The sequence below is a fragment of the Polyodon spathula genome, chromosome 13 (genome assembly GCF_017654505.1).
Source record: "Polyodon spathula isolate WHYD16114869_AA chromosome 13, ASM1765450v1, whole genome shotgun sequence".
Taxonomy (NCBI): Eukaryota; Metazoa; Chordata; class Actinopteri; order Acipenseriformes; family Polyodontidae; genus Polyodon; species Polyodon spathula.
Window position 1 is genome coordinate 3,987,610 of NC_054546.1, and position 24,803 is coordinate 4,012,412.

Below are 24,803 nucleotides of genomic sequence, written 5' to 3' on the forward strand. Positions count from 1 at the left end.
AGTCACGAGTTTGGCTGTGCAAGAAAGTGTTAAATGAACATCAAGCATCTAAAGCAAAAATACATGTTTATAGGATATTTTTTAAAAAAAGGGTTTAATATTCAGGCATTAAGAAAGCTTTGAATGTTTAGTTTTCCAAAGTCCAAAACAATAGAGTCAAAGTATATTCAATAACTGTCAATACAAAGTCAGCACTTGACAAAGACAAATCCACTGTATGTACACTTAAAAGCATATGTTTAATATACAAATACAGAGAGAGACAGAGAGTGTGAGAGAGAGCGAGAGCGAGAGAGAGCGAGAGCGAGAGAGAGCGAGAGCGAGAGCGAGAGATTTACCCACAGATTCTGATACCCTCAATAGCATTACATAATGTTCTTTGCAGGTTTCATCACAATTGCATTTTATGTGAGTTTGTATGCCTTTCCAACACAAAAGTGCTTCATTACAAAAGACCTGCTCTGAAAATGCCAATCCCCCTTTTTTTTTCCTGAATAACATCAATTAAGCATTCTTTAAGCGTAATGGCCAAAGTGAACAGCTTGTTGGGATGGCATAGCACCAGCATGCTGGTACAGCCAGCTTCTGACTGACATTCACTTCCCTCTTCTGTGCCATCAGTTAAAAATCTTTGAGCGTATGTCTGACTACTCTTGAATAAGTTACTTTTCTATTTTCCATAAGGTTTTTTTTTTATTATTATTATTGACTGGGTTTGAAAATACAAACAAAAAATAATAAAGTCTTGATTAAGAAATGCAGTATAAAAATGGTAAGCATCAAGCTTAAAAAATCAATACAAAATTGTATCCCATGTTACCAGATATGAGCCCTCATTTCATTAGAAACCAAGTCTGGCACACTAGCAGTGGGAAATGTGGCTACAATGTATTCCTATTAAATAAGGAGCATTCTGATTTCCATGTCCTAACAAAATTATTAATGATCTGTATTTCTTTTAAGGTAGTCAAGAAAGCAGAGTGGAAGTTTTTCTACGAACACAAAATCACTCTTGTATTGGCTGTGCATTCAAAGTATTAGCAAAAGGAAAACAAAATGATACATAGAAATCAAAAGCAATTGCTTGCATATACAACATCCAGTAAAAAAAATAGTTTTAAAACAGATGCATCTCCAATAACTGTACTACCTTGTCAATTCACTGCGGAGTCTATCAAGTGACTTACCTCTACAATGCGCTTAGAATCCAACCTGAAGTTAAAATCTCCAAAGAGAAAGTGTGGCACCTTTTCAAACCTCTGGTCTGAGATCCTGCAAAGAGAAATGCATTTATTTCATTTTTTTTGTCTTTACATGTAACTATATTTCATTTGTACAAACTAAAAAAAAGATAATAATAATAATAAAATGCCTTCACTTCTGATAACAAAAAAAAAAAATCCTCTTTAGGGTGTAAATGTTAATCCTTTGATCCTGTATATTGGAATTCCTGCCTTGCGTATAGTGCCACCTGGTGGTTAAACACTGTAAGAAATGTAACATACCAAATTTCTACATACCCCTACAATACAACAGTTTACAACAGACCCACCATAAATCACTAGATCATTAAAATAAAAAAAAATAAAATCTGAATTTTAAAATATTGTAGACCATTTATACTGTGCTTTTCACACTTTGACTGAGACAGTACAATTATTATTATCCTTGGTCAGAGAGACATAGCCAATCCACAGAAAGAAGCCAAAGGAAATAGCAGTTTATAATAAAATTCAACTAAGGAGCCTATTATTAACTTCTTTACCTAATCATTTACCGAAAAGTGACCTTAAAAAGTGTAAAAAGATAAGAAATTAAATAAAAGGACCTGCAGGTAATTGATGATACAGGATGCTTGCCGAGCGAATCGGGGTGATAAATCTTAATGACATTACTCTAATAATATATTTATGGTGCCATAAAAGACTCTAGCGTTAGCCTCTTCCTGCTGTGGCGTCATAAAACTAAAGGCAGCTTGGAATCTGGGAAGGTATAACAAAACACTCACAGCTGCACAGAAATCTTTCACAACATTCTTATCATGCAATTGGTCTGCAAAACATGGAGCTTCCTTTAGTCCCTTTGAAGGAGGAGCCCATTACCAAATGGTAAAGGGCAACGGTCTAGTAGGTGGACCTACAAGAGTTTTCTCATTTTAGGTATTTTGCATCTTTTTTAATGCGAGTGCCATCTTTAAATAATATCACCTTCTGATATGCATTGTATTTCATAATGCTAGGCAACACACTGAACACTGAAGTTGTTTTTGAAGATGGCATTTACATTAAAGCATGGATGTGAAGCAGGAAAGTCTGCAGAGGTGGTCCCACAGAGTATAATATTGTACTTTTGGTCATCACTATTAGACAAAAAGTACATCTTATAGACCCTTTGCAATTCACAGAAATATGTGTCCTGCATACATCAGGTGTTCAGGTGGCAACCAGATAGAGAGTATTTATTTTTTATGTAACAGAAATTATAAAACTGTGTAAGGACAACAGCATTTCATTCTTACTAATGTATTGATATGACATCATGTTCTGTGCTGGCTACAGATGGTTTGTAGCTGCAATAGCTGGTATAACTTTCTACTTTTAAGAATTGTTTGTAGAGACATTGTTTTCTGGAAAAGATGCAGTGGAAAGATAACTGATTTTAATACAGAGTAACAGCGCAATACATTCGCAATCTTGTTTATTTGCTGATGCTAATTTTCAGAGTGCAATAAACGTGTGCTCACTATTTTTTATTTATTTTTTGTGCTTGCATCATTTTTAAAACAAGGTATCATAAAAGGAAGCTGACACATGCTGGTACTGTCACGATTAAAATACTGATTCATTGTTGCATGGTTACCCAACAATGAATGAAACAACTTTTAAACTATGGACTGGACTGACCTTACATAAAGGTTTATAGACAATGAAAACACACAATATTTAGTACTTTTCCGTTCGATTAAAATGAATTTCATAAGAACCTAGCAATAAAATATGTTTAAACTATCTGTAAGTCTTAATTCATTAAAAAAAAAAAAAAAAAAAAAAAAAAAAAAAAAAAACAATAATAAAGAAAAAAACAAAACCAAAAGAAAATTTCCATAATATTTTCAGGGCAAATTGATGTTTTAACCACCCCCTGCCGCATTACACAATGGTGTCTCTTGGAGATTTCCTCACTTCTACCTTCAAGAGTCACAGCAAGCTAAGGAACAGCTCAAGAAGAACAGCAGCAAACACCCGATACACAAGCAAACTCTGGGTGTGGTGGTACCAGTGATGGGATCAGTTGACATGTGGCACACTGATTTGGCTAAACGTTTCTCAGCACACATTGTAAGCAGAATCAGCTGCTTTATTCCCTTAATATCCATGTCTAATGCGATAGCCTCGGCGGTCTTGTCCCGAGTCAAGGTTTCAGCTGCAGGTCAGAAGGTAACACTCTGTTTACACGATTATTCCCTAAAGCACTTATCTTGCCCTGCGGTGTGAAAGTTGACTTTGCTCCCCTTTGTGAGGCCTGAAGAATTGGAAAATTAGCCACACTGAGCTGCAGCTCAATGGCTTGAGGTGGGAGGTCTGTAAAGCCCCCACTGTGGTGCCCAGCAGGATGCCTTATTAGCCACGTCATCACAGTTCATTCAGGCAAACTGTAACAGTGTCACCAACATTCCCACACAAAGACAAAGTTCTTCACACAGTCTATAAACATGCTTCCCCTGGCCAATTCATCGTGCCTTGACACAGTTGAAAAAGGGTTTTCAAAACACTGGCTCTCAATGAGGGAGAGCTATTCGTCAGGCTTCCTGGGAAGAGACAAAACGGGGGTTAGTGAATAATTTAGAACACAGTGGACCCGCAATCAGGTTCTCACTAGGCTGTAGTCCAAACTGAGTGGACATTCTTTAATGTGGACAGGCTCACTTTCTAGTAGAATATCCTAGAATCTTTTATATTTCATCATTCAATTAGTATTTGTTCTTTTACAGATCCTTTACTATAATAATAATACATTTAATTTTATATAGCTCTTTAACGACCAAGGCCATACCAAAGTAGTTTAGAAATATTTGTTTAATCAATTTAATTTCAAGTCAAACAAATAAATCTTAAGTTAATTTTTAAAAAACTGTCCCAAGCTAAAAGCTCTGCCACCTTGCATAAAGACCCTAGGACCAGGAGTTGTAATAATGATACTTAATATTATTGGGAGCAATATTAAATACATTTGTATGATTAGACACTGTTTTAACCTGCTAAATAAATAATCATATATTTGTATTTATTATAACGCAATAGTGATAGTTTTTACTAAATCCTGAATGCTCTAGTGTTTAAAAAGTGACCCCAATATTTCAGGCAACAACATCATTTGCACACGTTCCATATGAAATAGCAAGGCATTGTTGTCTCTGAATTCACACACCCTAGAATAGGAGCAAGGAGGAGCAAAGCAAACTGTCAGGGAAGGTCACTGGAAGGTTACCGGACACAGACACGAACAGCAAAGACAACTTCAACCACAAGCCAGTCTGGAGGATTTAAAAAACAAAACTGCTGTACGCTTTAGAACTATATGACGAGAACACTTGGGTGCTGTTACACACAGGTAAGGGACTCCAATGCAATTACTCAGTAAAATGGCATTTTCCCTTGGAGCCCTCCATTCAGGACACAGTCCCCCTCCCTTACTCAAACAACCGTAGCCAATCCTCATTCCTAAGATTCTAAATTGCATATGAGAAATTAATCAATCACTATTTAGTGTATGTCAAAATTCTTCTACACCTTATACTGTGTACAGATGTGACATCTCGTGCATAGAACACACATTATCATTCCCGAGTATAAGACCTAGTTTTGCGATTCATAATATGTAAATATGTAGTGTGTAGGGTTTTTATAAGATATGTCGTTTTGCACAGTTTGAGCAGTCAAAAAACAACCAAACTAAAAGAGCACAAAATGGTCACCTTTCCTAATGTGCTCTGGTTATTTCAGAGGTATATAAAGTAAAGTCTATCTAATTGTAGTTGATGTAGTTATTCTTGATAACCCACAGCTGACATTTCGTTATGTATATTTACAGAACATTATTCCAGCATATGCTAAACTACACCATTTGGCCACTAGTCCCATTTATTTATGTGTTATGGATTTGCAAGCCTCATTACAACCAAACCTAATTTATTGCCATAATAAAAGGAAAGGATGCTCGATGCTTAAAGCTAACACTCTGTCATTTACACCAGCTTCTGTAGCAAAGAGAGTACTCATTTTATAACCCTTTACACAGTAATACGTTTAATGGATGCTTCCTAAATTAGAAGATGTCCATTTTAATATTCATTTATTTTGATTTCCTTGTAAACTAATAAGTACTGCGTTTCAATAGTTATAGATGTTTATGTTTAGATCTTAAGGGTGAGGGAATAACAGGCTTGCAGTAAAGCTGCTTACAATGAAACCAGCCATGCTGCGTTAGATAGCTTCCTACATGGAGTAAGAGTTTTTGCAGTATTTCGGAGAAATTTTGTTTGTAACCAGAGGTTCTTACAGGTTCTTAAACTACCTAGGGGCCATCAATACCACTAATGTTTAGAATACAACAGACACCTCTTTATACTACACTTTCAAATACTACATTGTATACTATATAGTATACTATTCCCTGATTAATCCACAACATCTATATAACACTTTGAAATGATTTAAAAATGGGTACAAGTTTGTTTGTTCTATACTGAAAATGACAGTACCTGCACACATCAATTATGAAGCCTTTTAAAACCCTATTTTACTATTAGCTCAGCAGTGCTACCTGCTTTATTCAGATAAAGTAATGTGTGTGTGTATATATATACTATATTCTCTCTCCTCTCTTCTCTGTGGTGTGTATGTATATATATATATTCTCTCTCCTCTGTGTGTGTGTGTGTGTGTGTGTATATATATATATATATATATTCTCTCTCCTCTGTATGTGTGTGTGTGTGTGTATATTCTCTCTCCTCTGTGTGTGTGTGTGTGTGTGTATATATATTCTCTCTCCTCTCTGTGTGTATGTGTGTGTGCGACTATTTTCTCAGCTTTTAATTTTAAAATCTTTTAACATGTTTAAGAAAACATTTAGATTCTTAGCATGCTTAAGGCTTAATTTCAGCTCAGTAATGCAACAGCCTAACAATATAACAGGTAGACTATGTCAGACAGCCTCCCACCCACTGTTCTGTATTCGCAACTTACATTCTTCGCAATCTCCATCTTCTGGTCCATTGTAGCAGAGATTACCAAAACGGAACAATTTGCAATACCCTGGAGAGAAAAGGGTTGCAAGACTGCATTTACTTCTGCTGCTGTCAGCTTGGAGTTGGCTTAGTTTCTAAGATCACAACGTAGCACCCCCACCCACCCCTAGGTGAAAAGCCAGTTCAGTAAGTCAGCCTTACATGACATTAATTCCCCATTCAACAGAGACCTTGGAAACGGTCTGGATATACCACAGACAGCAGATATTTACCTCTAACTAACCGGACCAGCTAATGGTGTGGCGGGGGGGGGGGGGGGGGGGGGGGGGGGGGGGGGGGGGACGGACAAAAGAGACAAGGTTCAGATTCAGGTCTGGCCATCAGCCTACTTTCACAGTAGGATGTTCATTTGCACATTCCCTGTGTGAAAAGTGACAATCCTACGAGCCATCTAAAACTTTACAACAGATATGAACCAGCAGATGAAGGGTCATCAAACTGCAGAAAAAAAAAAAAATGACATTAACTATCGCCCAGCTTCATCATGAAGCCGCTCGCATTATACCAGCCTCCTCAGAGATGAATATGTCTTTTGCTTGGAAACCGAGTAGCCTTTCTTCCTTCATTCAGCTGCTTGTTCTGGGAAAAGCCCAAAGAGAAACATTTAGATTGGAGGGGTCTTTGAAAAGCAGTGACAGTTGACTGATGAGCATCCATAAAATGACAAAGAATTGTTGTGTGGAGCCTGTGCATCACCTCGACTCTCCCTGGGAAACTAATTGCTCTGAATTGTTAATGGTAACATTATTTTTCTGGCAATCATTTCTTTTGAATGCCTGAAATGAGCATGAAACAGCTCTTTTGACTGAACATAAAAGTTAAAATGTCCCAATGTTGATCAAATTAACTTCAGCTATGTGACAATAGACTATATTTGTGAGAAAATAATGAGAGGGACAATAGGGTGCTTTATGGCAAGATTTCACAGTTGTAATGTAAAAATGTTTCTGTTGAACTAGGCCATGGCCAATTTCAAAAGGCAAACAGAAGCACTGTCACTTGCTTTTATATATATATATATATATATATATATATATATATATATATATATATATATATATTTTTTTTTTTTTTTTTTTTCACAGCAGGCTTGAATTTCCTAGACACTTTCTAGAATTCCAGTGTGGTTAGGGTTTTTTTTTTTTTTTTTTTCTTCTTCTTCTTAAAATAAACAAACACAAACCAGAATGAAAAACACAATTTAAGCAAAGCTGTCACAGTTTTAAAATAGAGTATCTGTGTTCAGAGATGGTTTAATTTACTTGAAAGGCAAAATATTAGCCACAAAAAAATGCCACAAAATAATTGGAAGGTGTAAGCTCCAAGAATCTGCATTCACTGACAGACACACATATTAGTGATGCTTCACTTAGTTCAATAAAAACAGATACAAACTGTGAGAAGCTGGTCTGATCTAATTCAATAAAAGTTTAACTCACTAAACTGTGCTCCTTCTCAGCATTGTTCCACAGCCTTGAAGCGTTTTGCCGGTAAACACTGTTTAGCAATTTAAAGCCTTGGGAGGAAAAGACTTATCAGATCTGTTTTCAATGGCACTAAATCTGCATTATTAGTTCAATGCAGATAAGGAGGATTCAAAGGCCCAGCTTGAAACCTCTCTCGCCTGTGATTATCCAGCACCAAACAACTACTGTAGCTCAGCTGGAAATGTAGATCTACAACGCTTTAAAGAGAGATTAGAGCAGAGGGGGGAAAGGGTAAAAAAAAAAAAAAAGAGAACGTTTTTGCACTATAGATATTCCCACTTTCCCTTTTTCCTACTTTTTGGAAGGAGTGAGGGCAGACAATGGGCAAAGACGGTTCCCAAAACCTTCCTGAATGGGGACACTGTTGGTGGTAGCGCTCATTCAAAGTGAGCTTCAGTGTATTGTCCTCCCCGATCAGCGGATCAGAATAGTGTTTGCTGGTGGCTGCCAAAAGGTTAGCAGCTCCGATGAAAGGACTTGCCTATTATTCACTGCTCTTACAGAACTCTCCTATTGTGTGGCTCGGCCCACTGTTTCACGAAGGAGGGCCGGATCTGCGGCTGGCTGCTCACTCAAAATGACGACTCATGCGGAATGTGGCCCCAGTGCGGAGCCACAGTGTAAAATCCAAACTTTCTTTTTTCTTTCTTTTTTTTGGGGGGGACGGGGGACAGGATGATTTTGACAATTTTGGCATTGTCACATTTTAATGATATACATTGTAACTCCTGGACACAAGAACTTTAAAATGCTATTACCTTGTGACTTGCCCCTGCTTCGTGGGAGGTCTCTAGGTAGCAATTTGTTAAAGCTGGCAGGCAAAGTTTTAAAAAAAAAAAGTCGTCCTGTAACGGATGTAATAAGTTATCCTGACTATAATTATTCAATCAAAATGAGACTTATTTTTTATGGACTTTTATACTCTGAATTAATTTTTAAATATTTATATATAATATATAGATATATATATAATATATATATATATATTATATATATATATATATATATATATATATTTTTCTGACTAATATGCTTTTAACATGTACTTTTCTTGTCACCTGTAAATGCAGCCTGCTACTGTTTATTATTCTGATCTATCCAGGAAAAGGTAGGCTTGAATCAGTCACAACCATTCTTGTTTCCAGTGACTGCTCCTATTCATTGACAATTACCATACATCTCAAAACAAGTGTATGAAATAATAATAACAACAACAACCTGCACAAAACTATTTGGCGTTAATAATTTCCTTGAGCAATTCTAATAGCTTTCACAAGGGGGTGCTATGCGTAACACAGAACACACATACAGGAAATGTATTATAGTATTGTCTGTATGACGACACACTTTGACCTAGAGAGGTCATAGTTCTGGCCAAAAATTGCTCTTATTATATCTTACCGGGATTACATGTACAAATGCAAACCGCTTATCAAAAAACAAATGCATTTTACCGTGTTACTTCACTCTCAGGTCTTCCAGAGGCACCAATGCAAACTGATGCAGAGTATGTGGTGACAGATCAGATTTAAGTTGACATGGTTTCTTATTTATTAAAAAAATTATCAGAGAAATGCATATAAAAGAGTCTTACCGATCTAGAACGTAACCCATCGCTTTCTGCCGCGTTCCTGAATAAACGGATGGGCTGGTTTCCCAAGCAATTAAATTGGAAGCATCGTGGAAAAGATGAATGTTCACCAAGTCAAAAGCACTGTCGAGAAAACAACCATCACATAGTGAGTCATCATGGAAATGCCCCCAGACTCAGACTGGAAATTAACCTCTGCGGGAGTTAAACCCCATAACTCAGCGCTTTATACCCACTGTAATTGCACAATCCAATTCCTACTGAGAAAACCAGGGGCTTGAGTTCACCCCCCTCTGCTTTAAGGCAGAGCAGACCTTTCGTAAGGTGTTTTTTTTTTTTTTTTTAATTACAAAATGTAAGTCAACCTAGTGTACCTTTAGATATCACAGTTAAAGAAGTGTAATAATGAAACTACAGCATGTGCTTTAAGTATGTTTAACAATGGAGCTATGAGGTTTCTCATGGTTACACCAACAAGCTATAAAATCTACCTGACCCTACATATTACCTACATGAACATTATACAATAATAGGCACACAAAAAGGAGCAAAAGGTATTCTTCATTTTTTTTCGTTTGACCAGACGATTAAATACAGATCTTGTATTGATTACTTATGCTGTTTGTCTTCCAATCATTTGTTTTTGCTGGTGTCTATAGGATTTTATTACCCCCACAGCAAGTACTGCTAAAGTGGCCTCGCTGTTTAGTGAGCATTGCTCACAATCATTATTTTGTTTAGTGAGCATTGCTCACAATCACTATTTAGTACAGTGAGTATTGCTCACAATCACTATTTAGTATAGTAAGTATTGCTCACACTCACTATTTAGTATAGTGAGTATTGCTCACAATCATTATTTAGTATAGTGAGTATTGCTCACAATCATTATTTAGTATAGTTAGCATTGCTCACAATCATTATTTAGTATAGTGAGCACTGCTCACAATCATTATTTAGTATACTGAGCACTGCTCACAATCACTATTTAGTATAGTGAGCACTGCTCACAATCACTATTTAGTATAGTGAGCACTGCTCACAATCACTATTTAGTATAGTGAGCACTGCTCACAATCACTATTTAGTATAGTGAGCACTGCTCACAATCACTATTTAGTATAGTGAGCACTGATCACAATCATTATTTAGTATAGTGAGCACTGCTCACAATCATTATTTAGCTATTCTGTATTTGTTTTAAATGTGGGTCCACCTGTGGTATCTCAAGAAGACATTACACATCTTATTTTTTCTTCTTATACTATATTTAACTAAACAAAGTTCTGTGTGGTTTATGACGGATAGGTTTCTTGCAATATTTGCTGTTTTGACAGACACCGACATGAATTATAATGCTCTGTTTTCCACTGAAATATTTCTGATGTATTCATAATCACTGGGGGCCTGCCTTTCACAATTCAGCCCTCAATTCCTTTACTTCCCTCTTACAGCTATTACATTTCTCTCTTCTCATGTCATCTTTATATTACATTACCTCTCCTGAGAAGAAAACATTGATATTCATCAAATGCAGGTTCTTCCTCATGTAATGCCTTATGTCATCTGTCATATGCAACTTCTTGACTAATATGATTATGCCTAATCCAATAGACCAATTCACTGCACAGTGTAGAAGTAGACCCAAACTCACACACTACAAAGACTCTTGACTTTATATGAAGACTCAATGCAATCTCTTTGAATAAGTGCATAGATGAATAGCAAATTGGAGGGGTAAACCTACCAATCAGCAACAGCCCATCGTGTTCTGATGAAGCCTTTTCTGGACCATTTACACTGTAGAGGAAAACATCATTAAAAAACAGTACTGATTGGAACATCAAAAAAATCTATTATAAAAAGGTAATTATAGGTAAATATTGTCATTTACTAATATTTCAAACACTGTATCCCGAGTACCTTCAAATATAATATTTATTTATATTTTCCTTAATATTTTTTTTAAATGTTCATTTTTATTTTCTGCGATCATTCCGAGAAGGTCCAGGATTCTTTGCTCCCATATTGAATTATTACCTGGCTTTGAGTTTTAAGGTAAATGTAAAAAAAAAAATTTCATCAAGGGCACTATATATAAAGGTCAAAGTATATTGCATAAACTGATAAAAAATAAAAAGTCAGATATTAATATTGATATTTAAATGTGTATTACTTCTGAAAAACACTTATCAATTATGAGACATGAATACAAAAATAGAATTTAAAAAAATTGATCTTTCTGCACATAATATAATCAAGCACGTCTTCTGAATGAATAGAAAATTGAAGTGCTAAATAAACTACTTAATGGCTGGGCCAAATAATTACAAATTGACTGCATGCATTAACAAACTCGAAAACCAGGCATGGTATAAATGTATGCATAAAAGATTTCTGATTACATTTCACATCCTTCAATCTGCATTCCTCCAAGATGAACCAAACCAAATTAAGTGGCATTGATATACTGGAATTAATCCATACGGACTTTCAGAAAACATTTTGCCATTTGCTACTAATGTTTCTACACCTGTGTTAAAAGGAAAGAAAATTATTTTGGATTTTTATCAGCTCAATGTATAATTGTATTTAGAAAAGTTATTATATGAAGGCCAACTAGTGCCATGCATACACGTATTAAAGATGCTCAATGCGACTAAAAGTAAAGAAGTTGTATTATATTGAAAAGTTTCCTATATTCATTTTAGAATTTTTGTAAATTAATCTTCATAATAAAGCAGTGACTGGATGTTTCATAAAACAGGAAGGGGGGGGGGGGGGGGGGGGGGGGGCGTGCCAAAGCACCAGCCCCTTGCACCATATGGCCCTTTTATTAAAGTGCGGCGGCAAAATTTAATTTAAAGAGACATTAACTACAATCATACCATTAGCATTTATCACCTCCTTCTGACACCAAATCTGATCATTCCTGATTTATTCAAGCTCCTTGTTAGATAGATGACAAACCTGCCTCGAATTCATCATTTCCTTATGAGTTCCAAGTGGAATGCTATCAGCTATCATTTTACACAGCCTTGGGTGCATACAAAAAAAATATATTCCTGAAGTTTACTCAAGGTCCAGTATCTCCTTTTAATGTGACACTTACAGGCAAACTGTCAACAAATTCTAATAGTTAGGAAATACCACCGATTGCACTTAAATTGCAAAGAATAAAATACACTGTATCCAGATGTATTGTGTAGACTACGACATATTAATTCTGCACAGTGTTCAAATTCCACTTACTACCTATAATGTGTCTCTTATTTTTGAATCCTCTCCCTCTTTACCATTTGCAGTTTCAAGTCATTGCTGATATTTTACACTTCCCCACTGAGGAGAAAGGCACACTGATCTTTAAAATGACTTGCGTTTTCAGTTATTAGGAGAATAATTATGAGTTTCAGACAACTACAAAGCATGACATCTTTGGTCTTGTAGACTTGTAAGTGAGCATGTCCCTGCAATCCGATATAATATTCTCTCATAATGCACTTATCCTATCACATTTTATTTAACAGCTCTGTGAAGGCGTTTCCTGGCTTTATATAGCGTTTGTTAATCCACAGTCAAGTGCAGCACTGATTTACATTGCTTACACTTTTTCATCACCGTTGGTCCACCTCAAGGGTCAAAGGTTCTTTAGTTAGAGGTCAAGGACAACAAGCCTTGGTCTCTTCAGCAGCTGATGACGTTGCTTGATCAGCATCAGGTCCTCAGCTAAACCAATCTTTATCAGGTTTTGTTTTTTTTTTTTCAAGGAGAGGGGGTAGAGGGTAGGGGGTAGATTTTTCATTAAATGTAGCAAGCAGTCCATAAACTCTAGTGGTGTCCATTGATACTCATATCAAATGTCACAACAGAAGCAGGCTGAAGGTTTGTTTTTTTCCACCAACCTTTTAAATCTATCGGAAAGACCACCCTCATAAATAACCACGGTGGGCTTCACAAGGGTACCAAACCCTCTATATAATATCAACAGGAGGAGAGAGGTTACAAAGGGTTAATGTCAGACCGCACTGTGAGTAATAAGTAATACACACAAACCATGATTGATATTGTCCAATGCAGTGCCTCCATTTATCTTTATTCTATCATGTCACTCAGAAAGAGGGCCACATCGAATTAAAAAGTGACCCAGCAGGGTTTTATTGAAGTGACCAGAGCATGAGGAGAAGGAAGAGAATGATTAAAGTGGTCAAGCCTGTGATGCAATACTGGCTTCTTAAAGTAACCACAGGATTTAAGGACTGGCAAGTGGCAGGAACTGGAGTAAACAAATGAATAATGAAAAAAGACAGTGGGTCTGGGGCAGCTTGCTTTACTAGTGACTAGTGAAATATTCCTCACACTTCTTCAGACAGGCTGGAGTAACAGAAGAGAAAATACGTATTATTCTCTTTCCTCTTTTTTTAACTTAAAGCAAAGAGAAGAAAGTCCACTGCGAAATAGAGTTGTTTATATAAATTTGACAGTAAAATCTTTCCAGTACCAGCTGATATAGAAAACATGGATCACTTGTAAGTGATTAAGGGCAGTTATCCTAAAAAAACTTTCAGAAAGTAAATTGCCTCTGACATTTTCACCAAAAATATCTTCATATTTATTGGTCTTACAAAAGACATACAGCAAGTCTCATATACTGTAGATTTCTATGACATTATTTACAGTGAAATGAACACATCTTTACACTGGAACACTGTCGTCTAGTTGACTATTTAGATAGATAGTGCAATAAAAATGTGAGGGACATTTGTCTAAAGACATTATGAGCTTCCCCTGTGAGACTGATATAGAAAAGAAACAGGGCTGATTGGATAATAAAGAGGCAGACCTGTCACAGACATTAGCAGAAAGGTTTTATTACTATTGACTCTTACATGAAGCTCCATATGTCAATTCAGTCATTTATTTTTTTTAAATTGACCAAAAAAGTGCCCACGTACAGTTTTTGATTTCTCTCCTTCATTAGTATCCATGTGTGTGACATGGGGTCCGTGTCTGCTTAATTTGTGTGCTTATTTCTAGATTTAAACCAGAGACACAAGCTTAATTTTAGCTAACAGTTCTGACCAAAAATGTTTATAAACCTCATACAAATAGTTTGAATGAAACTTTTTCATTTCAGAGATTGTCTACAGCTGAATGCGCAGTGCTTTATCAAGGAGTGGCATTTAGTGTGTCCCAGTGTTCTCAAAACAGGGGTACAGCGTTCTTAACCTAACAACATTACTAAGACTGGTCCCACAGTCTCTGTTAATAGGATTCCTTTAGACTGCAGATGGATTGCGAATACAGGCGGTTTCATCTACTAAAAGACAACATAAATCACCATTGAGAAAGGAGAAACCTCGCTAAGGTTATCGCCAGACTGCCTTCCTCATGAAAGGTTTGCATTAAAGCATTAGTGAAATTAATTCATCTTTCATAAGAGGTTTGAGCAGTATCTGTGATCTATGATAACAACCAATTTCTCACTATTGGCTAAGAAATACTCAGCTCTGATAGACTACACAAACCTGCTGTTTTTAAATGGCCTAACATTATCTAGAGTGCTGTTCCCAGAGGCATCATTTGAGATTCATAACCTGGCAGAGAAGAGACCATAAATCAAGATGAAAAGTTTTGTTAGTTTTCTTTTTTTTATGTGCAGTGGGCTGTAATTATTTTGAATTGCATTATGCCTCAATCAATGTAATTACTTTTAGATCATCTTTAAGTGGCAGTAAAAAGAAAAGGAGGGGAGATATGCCTTAAACCAATATAGATCCTTTTGTGCATATATATTTTCATTATCCGCTGAAGCACAGGTAATTTATGAGATGAAAAATCATCATGGCACGGGTTGCAATAGCAGAGTTATTGGCTGTAGTCTTTATTACTTTCAACTCATTTTCTCACAGTGAGACAGCAGCAAGACCCTGCAAACATAACAGAATGGAAAAGCAAGGCTATACTCTGAAACAGATAGAACATGCCTTGTCAGTTCTACTCTCTAGTAACTCTAGAAAGTTCAAGACAAATGTTCAGGAAAGAAAGAAATACTACAGAGATGCTTTACTTTTAGTGTTGTGGACAAGCCTGTGCATCACCCTGTTAAATAACTTTGTACACAGCTGGATTTGCATCCTACAGAACCAAATGGTATTTCCAAGTTTCTGTTGCAATTATTATTATTATTATTATTATTATTATTATTATTATTATTATTATTATTACCATTCTTAAGTGGGTATTTTAATTTGATATCCTGTACACCAGTTCAGATCATTTACAGTGCCCAATTGCAAGCTCAGAGCAGTTTATCATACAGCACATCTCACGGATCGAGAGAGTTAGACCTTTACCTTTACAATATTCAGGTGATTTCTTACATAGTCCATTGTGTGGAATGCTGATTATTATTTACATGTCATGAAAAGCGATTTGGATTCAAGCACAAGCTCTTGTGGTGTCGACCACTGCTTTATAGCTGGTCTTTTATGAACTGTCATATGTGCCACATTGCCTGAGCTAGGTGTAATGTGATGACAGTACTGTATAAAGCTAAAAGGAAGGGTCAATAATAAAGTACATACCCCAGGGAAGTAGTCTTGTGGAAATTTCTCCTTCTCAAGCATTGGAGTACTTTCTAGTGTATCAGAGTATATCTCTTTACCAGTAACCTTCTTGTATTTTTTGGCTAGGTAGGGAAACAAAAATAATAATAAAGACTGTGGTTATGCAAATTGCAACAATTAGTTTAATAGTTAAACACGCAGAGGTTCATTATTATTCATACATTAGATATTCGGCACATAGTAGACAAATACACACACAGACGCATACAGGCATCTCTTGAAACGGCTCCATCTACTGACACTAGTTAGAAACCAATTGGTCACCTAAATGCAACAGGTGTTTATTATGGGCAGTGTCTCCAAGTGTTGAATTTAATTTTCTTCATGGCCTTTCATCAGTGATGGGGCTCACACAAAAAAGCAAACATTACTGTGTGCTAATGTTGTTTAAAGGCTCTAAAGTCTAGAGTACCGGTAATTCTCTAGGCATAAGACTAGGTTAGCCATGACAGAAAATAGCCTGATGCTGTAAACATTGTGACTTCTGTTTCAGCTTCTCTTTCAGCTGGGCCAAAAACACTTAGATATGATAATTTGGTACTAAATAATAGTGCCAGAAAGGTATGTTTTAACAACCACTAGGGATAAGGCATCCGGCTGGAGTCTGCAATAGCTTGGGATCACCCACTGCTTAGGTTCGGTAGATAAAAGAGGTGAGGATTTGACTATGGGAACATGAGGACGTTATCGGATCTCCAGCCCTCCTGAAGTGGTGCGGCAGTAAGGTGACACTGGAATCGAGCATTTCAAATTGGGTGCGAAAACTGGGGTAAAACCAGTAAGATATCCTTAAAAAGATGCATTTCACATCCACAAATAACTCAGTCAGATCCACATAGCTCAAGCACAGAGAGTTTAAATTTCTTACCTTTAAAATCAAACTGATGGATGTTTTTCAAGGACTCATGAAGAAAGTAGCAACATCCTAGTGCCTTTAAAAAAGAAAGGAGACCTATGAACCTCTGATTTATAATTATGAGATATACATAAACCGCACCAGCTTGACAAGGATGTAAATAACTATATAATGCTGCAATTAGAGTGCCTGCTAGGTTTTACAGAAAGGCATTGTGACACACAAAAAAAGATGTGACTCAAAAGGGGGTTTTCATTACAACACTCCACTGCAGAAGGCTTTTCACAGCAGCAAACAGACATGATGGCCCTTGTCTGCCACAAACTGTACATTAAATAATGTTAGAATCCCCTTCAGTGTACTAATACTACTTTCTACATAAAACATCATGTGTAGAATATTGTATGATACTATTATAAACTGTTACACAACATGTCAGTCCCATTATTTCCCTATACTGAAACATGCATGCACAGAGCAGCAGGTCTGAGATGACATGCTGTTTTTAGACCTAAATCAGATGCAATTGCTGTAACCTAACTGGCAAGCTGAGACAGAGTGAAGCATGACCAGGAACAGGTCAGCATTAACTACATTCAGGGTTATGAGCAGCCCAGTTTTACAATAATGGTCTGTTCTTATTAAGTCATCAGTCTTAGTGTGGTAGCAAAGTAAAAAAACAAAAAACACACAACACAACAATATGCAAGTTACAGAATTCCACCATCAATGATATAATTAATAATGCATGAAATGCCAATGAGAAAAAAAAAAAATCTCAAGATATAGCCTTCAATTGCTTAGCCAATAAAAAATAGCCCACCATGACTTAAGGAATATCAGTACCAAGTCTCATTGTAACTGGGTGAGTAAGTATCAAGATTAGTTAAGAATGTCAGCATCACATAGCTTATGTGCAGACCAGTGCCTCCTCTACTGTGTAACTCTGTTGCCACAGATAATGGAGAATCTTAGTGCCAGTACTGAAAAGCATTCCTCATATAAAACCATGTGACAATGGAGCCTTCAGCTCTGCCAAGCCCACTTACTCTACATGTACACATGAATGGAACAAGGAAGGCTGTTCAGTTCCATCACTTGGGATTCTCAAAGCATCTCAAAGACAGGTGAAGACAAATAGAGAATACAATATATGAGGAGAATGCCAGAAACAGTGAGAGACAACAACTTCTGTAACTTTTAAAAGTGGTGTTTATATGCAGGGTGCCATTTGGTGGACATATAGTTGAAATTCAACCAAACAAGACAAAAATAAATAAATAAATAAATAAATAAATAAATACAAAACTCTGCCGTTTCCTTTTTTTCTTCTTTTTTAGCCCATGTTGCAACATACAAATTATTATTTTTTTCTTTTTTCTTTTTTTCTTTACAGCCGGCAGTTTTCAAGTTTCCCTGACAGTTTCAGGTTAATTCACTGCACACCCTTAGCTTAAAAGAAAGATGCAGAGCTACATCCTTCACATTATTCTTCACAGCATATGATACAGGATTTTCACAGGTAGTTTAACAGACAGGGAATGATGAAGCACATACATCTTTAAGGGAAATAGCAACAAAAAAAAACCTCATCTCAGCAGGAAAGGATTTACTTGTATTTTGTCATTTTCTTTGTGGCAAAGACCTCCTGGCAGCCAGGGTTAGGGCTCAGTGATCACTGCATTATTTATGAGAAGCAGCACATCTTGAGATTAAACATTTGCTGATTTGTCAAAAGCACAAACATGAGGTCCTGCCCATCTCCCTGACATATAAGTTCATCCAACGGAAAACACTGTCATGCATTTAATTGATGAGAACACTTCCTTGTGACCCAAACAGTCTAGTTTTTTTCCCCCCCTTCTTTTGAAGGTGGAAAAATCAGGGAGGGTTGCTAGTTAAGAGAATCAAGGTGTAATAAAAATAAAAAATAAACAAGGACAGGTAGGATGACAATTGTTATTTGTTCACTTTTAAACCAGCCCCCTTTACCAACATTATAAAAAAAAAAAAAAAATCTTGCAAATTAAAATGCCAACATATGTATTTGCCTGTGGAGAGTATATAAAGCACAGAATTCGTTTGTGTTAAGATCAGCTATAGTCAGGATGTCAATCTATGCTACCTTCTACAGTATGTAGTGCACCACGACAACAACCCCTGTAGAGCGCTCCCTGGTGCATAAGCATCACAGAGATTCCTGTACCAAGACTGAGTACGCTTCAAGCAAAAGGTGTATTGTCCACGCCGCATGCATTTATCCCATGACATCACTAATACTTTGTTTTTAAGAAGCTTACTGACTGGCTATGCCACTACCTCATTGGATGTAACTGAGCAGAATAGGCTTGATATGATTACTTTAAATGAATTGCAATTTATTTTATTTATTTTTTAATAAATGAGAAACAATGGTATCTAAATAGTAATCTATGCAGTCATAAAATCTATACTTAAGCCCTGATAAATATTTAACGTCAGAGTCCAATCCAACTTTTTTTTTTTTCCTTCATACAGAACCTATTATATTAGTATGGTGCAATTAATCCATTTGTCATTAGACATGACAAGCTCAAAATATGAATTATAGTGGGTCTCTGCTGACAGGAAATGCTTATCTTTTACCAGACTCTTTACAAACGTGAATGTCAAGCGTATGTTTGTCACGTCTGGCTTTATTGATTACCTGCCAGATTCACTTGAAATAATTAAAAGTATATTTTACATATTTATAAACCAAACTGTCAAAAGTGCTACTTAATTTTCCATTAGCAAAATCACTCTATTAACTGCTGCACTTCAGACTAGAGGGGGTGGGAATGAGTAATTACAGCACTTGTAGACAGAAGGACAATAACTGTATATTAAAAATAGGGTTTTATTAGTTATTATGCAACAGTTTCTTACCAGGTCTCCATGTTGGAGGACATACAAAGAAACCAATATGCCATTTAAAAAGACTTTGTAATATGATATCTTTATAGTTTCTCTCCCAGTGCTGCATTACATTTTCAAAAATACACTAGGTAACACAATTTTTGTTCCTGGGTAGTAAGTGTTATTTCCTAATTGCTTATGCCTCAAAAGTATAGAAAATGGCTATTATTCCCCACAAACTTTGCTTTTGTGACCAGGACAGTGATATTTTGAAATGTACTTATTTCCAATGAGAAAACGGGCGAATTTGTGTCTTTTCGTTCACATAAAGTCAGAAAAAAACAACATATGAATCCAAATTAACATGTATTTATACTAAAGTAATACAAAAATGACTACAAAAGATTTAGAAGCGAGTGGTTTTTCGAGATTTACGATTATACTGTAAATTTACAGTATAATCGTAAATCTCAAAAAACTACTCACTTCTAAATCTTTTGTAGTCAATTTTTGTATTTTGTATAGGTCGGGCAAGTATATTCTAATGCCAGGCGTAGCATTTACATGCATGTTTACACACTACTGTGGTTAATCAGCTCTTCAATTACTGTTACAAAGGCTATTAAAAAAAAACACAACATGAATGGGTTATAGAATTACACATTTTGGATACAAATTATAAACATAATAAAACTTTCAAGACTGGTAGATGAATGGTAATATATCTGTATAAAGGGCTCAATGAAGACAAGAAATATTTGATCAGTTAAAACTGTGTTCATGGTGTTGATTGCCAACAGGCAACTGTAACACTGACCAGTTAATAGTATTTATTTTTTTAATGTCAGTTAAGCTTGATGGTTAAAAAGCATGAAACCTATAACTATGAAACTGCTTCTTATGATTTTAATAAAAAAAAAAAAAAGAAAGAAATACCCATATTCCAAATATAATTTATCAGATGCTGAATAATCCTTCAGAAGGCAAAGAAGGAGGTTTTCTCTCCCCCAGGCTAGCTGTCAAATCAATTAATATGTGGCCAACAATACTTCATTGACATGGGTATGTAAAACAAGTTTTTATTTATTTAACCAGAGCATGGTTCAGTTTATAATGATCCTTGGCAAGGCACATTTTAATGAGAAAGTCCCCACGCATTAATTACATTTACTGTGGGGTTTTGCAGTGGCACATTGTCCCCGTAAATTCAAGCTCTGTGAAGAAAATCTAAAGATAATGACCTTTTAAAAGATCAAAATAAAGACCTCTCTGCGACACAGTGAAGGATCAAATGCAGTAACTTTCAGGGCATGCTTGAGAGTAATGTGTACAAAGTAAATATGTACATATTTTACATATTAACATATTTGAAGCATATCGGCCAGGCTAAAAAGACTTGGGAATAACTCAAGTGTTGAGTACTTTCATTTACACTGAAGCCTTGTGGATCAAAATATTAATCAAAATTCTGCTTAAGAGGGGTTGCTCATGTTTTACACACCATAACTTGGTGGATGTAATTAATTTCTTATTAAACACTCATTTCAATGTTATAATGTTCCTCAGATAAATACCATGCTTACTTCATTTTGTAAGAGAGAAGTGGAAGGTTTCTCAGTTACCTTATATGGCAGGACAGAAGCCCTACTGATGATGTAAATAGGGTGTGTGAATGTAAGGTTGGCAGCAATCACAGGCCATTCCCTTGCCACTCCCTACTTAAGTAAACTATTAGCGCAATTAAAAAATGAGTCATTCTGTTAGATAAAGTAGAATGGTCACACAGTGTTTCAGTTGTCACTTGTTATTCAAGTACTAAACTTGAGGGGAGTCTTCGAGGAAAATTCAAACAGAAAGCATGTCAGTGGTGGGAATGAAAATGCCTAGAAGAGAAAAACAGGCAATGGAGACGCTGCTTTCAGCTGTGAAAAACATACAGAAAAGCTGAACAGTATTCTAGTATGTGTTTGCCAACTTGTTCACTGTTCAATTGATTAAGTATTCTGAGTATTGAGCTCCAGTGTCTATTACTCATTGAAGGTGGAGAGAATGACTGGCTACACAGACAAGACTCTCATTAAAAGTTATTCTGTCACTTTTGTTTATTTGCAAACAAGTGAGATTGTGAGCTATTTATCACTTCCTGAATGAGGTCTTATCAGTCCAAGTGCATATCATTAAACTGCTTTTGTTGCTCTGCATAAGGCCTAGTCATTCTGACATGTTTATACCTGCGACTCCGAGCATGCACCAGCAGTATCCCACTAGATAGACATATTTAACCCCTTTGAAACTACAGCTGTTGACTAGTTTTCTTACAGGGGTATATTTTGTTACACTAATTCTCTTTAATTTGTTTTTGGAGAATGGCAAGACCTTCTACAGGCCTGTTCTGGCAATATTTGATACAGTTCTAATCAACACAGGGTTGGGTTGATACTTAAGGTATCAACTGAACAATAGCTGTTGTAGGAAATGGTTATCATTGCTCAACCACTGCTCTCTTCACAGGGCTAGTACATGGAGGTCAATTCACAGTGGCTGAACTAAACAACATCACTGTTTAAATCATCACACCAGAGCTCCTTCTAACACCCAGTAGTACATGCAAGTCTCTTTATTATATTTATGTGTGTAAAATTAAATATGGCACAAGGGTCTTATTCTATAATTCAAACAACATCTGTATTTACATCTGTCACCATTTAGATCAATGGGCCAGCAAACAGTCTAATATTGGGCATTCCAACTGGCCTGCATTGGGGTGAGGTCTTAAAACAAAGGTCTAGTCTACTCTGTGGACTAAACAGCAAATAAGGGTAACATGATAAAGTCTAAGCACCAACACCAAAAGAATCTAGAACTCTCTTTAAGTAGTCTTTCTTACCAGTAGGCTTAAAAAAATCTCCTGCTTAAAAACAGTGATTTCCTTGCAAAAACAGTGATTTCCTATTGGTGGACATTGTGTTAATAAAGGCTGCTAAAGCACAGGATATATGGTAAATAAAAGACAAGTTGCGAAAGTTGTCAGGATAAGATTACAAAACTCCTGGTAATTAATTCCAAAAGGCTACTCAGAATGGCAACACGTAATAACTATATAACTCGGTACTTTTATTACCCCATTTAAGCTAAATTGTTGACTTCTCAAAGACAGTCAATTTTTAAACGTGGAATGATAAACAAAGGTGTGGATACAGACTCAAATCCCTTTCAAGACCCGGTTAACACAAAGCCAACGCAGTTTGATAAGACAAATTCGTTGATACTGTACTAGACACATTATGACAAAAGGCTCTATATTGCTGGTCAGTACGATTGCAGACTATCCAGATCATTTTAAAATCCCTTGAACTCCAATGACAGCAATGGATGATTGATCTACAAACTACAGAAAGCAGTTATGGATAGGACTAAACAAGGAATAATTGGACAAAGCAGTGCCCGAGCCTGACCTGCCAACAATCGAACCCTTTCCAATGCTGGCCGCTTCTCTGGGAAATATTGTGCATTAATTTCATTTTGCCTCCCCTCCAACATCCAATGGTAGAAGTTAATTAAATTGCTTGTCCATTGTGTTCATCCACTTGCAAAGTTAATGATATTGTGTTCCTGAATTAAAGAGCATTTTATAAAGCGTGCTCTATGGAACCTGGCAGGCAGTACATTGCGCAGTTGAACTCTGTCATATCTCCCAGTGGTGGGCCCTCTAATTAGGAGAGAAATGGATGTTTCTATCTGCCAATTTAGAGACAGGCTCATCATTCCTCCAGTAACATCTTGAATCAGTACTGAGCCAATGCCCTATCTAAAAACAAACACATGCTGTCCTTATTTTTATTTAAAATACAATTGTATAAAATACACACCCTTAAACTTGTTGTATGCTATTAAAAACAAACCTAGATTATTCCATTACATAACTTCTGTAGCTAAATCGTTTGTGGAATCTACCTTCATAAGTGGGTATATTTGTGGCAGAGTCCTCTATTGTGGTATTACCTTTAATGTACATTTTAAGCATAAGTCATTTCTACAGACCTATGTTGGGAAGTCAAAATCTGTTTAGGGTGTTTCGCTGTAGATGTTCCAAGAGGTAGAAAGTTGGAAGATATTGTCAAATCTGTAAAGTTTATTTTATAGTTGTTGCTGCAAAAGCTGAAGTCATGTATGCATTCAGCCAATGTTAGCAATTCATTTATGCAAAGTTATCTTTAATCTTGTTGTGTGATCAGTCATGTAAAAAATAAATGAATCAACACAGAGTGGAAAAGGAAATCCTACTACTTTAACCACCATCAAATAAACCAGTTACTTAAATGCCATTCAATGAATAACCACTTACTCTTTGTGTGTATATATTACTATACAATCTAGAAAGTGCACACAAGATACCTACTGACTATATTATTGCATTTAAAAACAATTTAAACTGAAACTCTGGGGACATACATTAGGAGTTAGAATAGCATTACCCTCATTATTCTTTTGTTCTGCTCACTTGCCAATACCATCATTTAATTGTTCCAAATGTACTGAGTAAAATACGTATTATGTATTATTTATAAGCATTAATTTAAATTGCATTTAGCTATGGATGTCCAATAATTGAAAATACAATTTCAACCTGTTGGTAAAGGTATTTCCATTAGTAAATGATACATACGGAAATTACAATTTGGGGCTCTAGTTGATTTTTTTTTTTTTTTAATGCCATTAATGTTGAAATAGAATAGCCATTTATCAAATGTCTTGTCTGATTTAACAAATCTGGCTTGCCATAGTTAATTTGTTAAGATTTTCACTAAGACTGCTGTACAGTAGCTTCTCAATGCCACTGCACTGCTTATTTGTTCACGATTATACTGAAATGAATGGCAACAAAGTGGTGGTTATTCCCGTTAAGAATCAAAATCAGGCTTACATGATGCAGTTTTATAACAGAACTTGAGCTCAAAGTAAAGGAGTAAACACAAAACCAAGAAGCCTACAATACAGCCACCAAATCAAATTAAAACAGTAGAGACAGGGAGCTAAATAAAATGGAAAAGTAACA

The 24,803-nt window shown here is 36.0% G+C and overlaps 1 protein-coding gene across 2 annotated transcripts in view; it reads right to left on the minus strand.

Moving 5' to 3' along the window:
* Positions 1-24,803, minus strand: part of LOC121325611 (inositol polyphosphate-5-phosphatase A-like) — a 125,749-nt gene that overhangs the window by 39,217 nt on the left and 61,729 nt on the right. For both annotated transcript variants that reach the window (XM_041268419.1, XM_041268420.1), the window contains 5 exons: positions 16,883-16,946; positions 15,973-16,076; positions 11,136-11,188; positions 9,392-9,511; positions 1,188-1,272 (listed from right to left, as the gene is read on the minus strand). In XM_041268419.1, the coding sequence (XP_041124353.1) occupies positions 1,188-1,272; positions 9,392-9,511; positions 11,136-11,188; positions 15,973-16,076; positions 16,883-16,946 (426 nt within the window). The remainder of the gene's footprint in view (positions 1-1,187; positions 1,273-9,391; positions 9,512-11,135; positions 11,189-15,972; positions 16,077-16,882; positions 16,947-24,803) is intronic.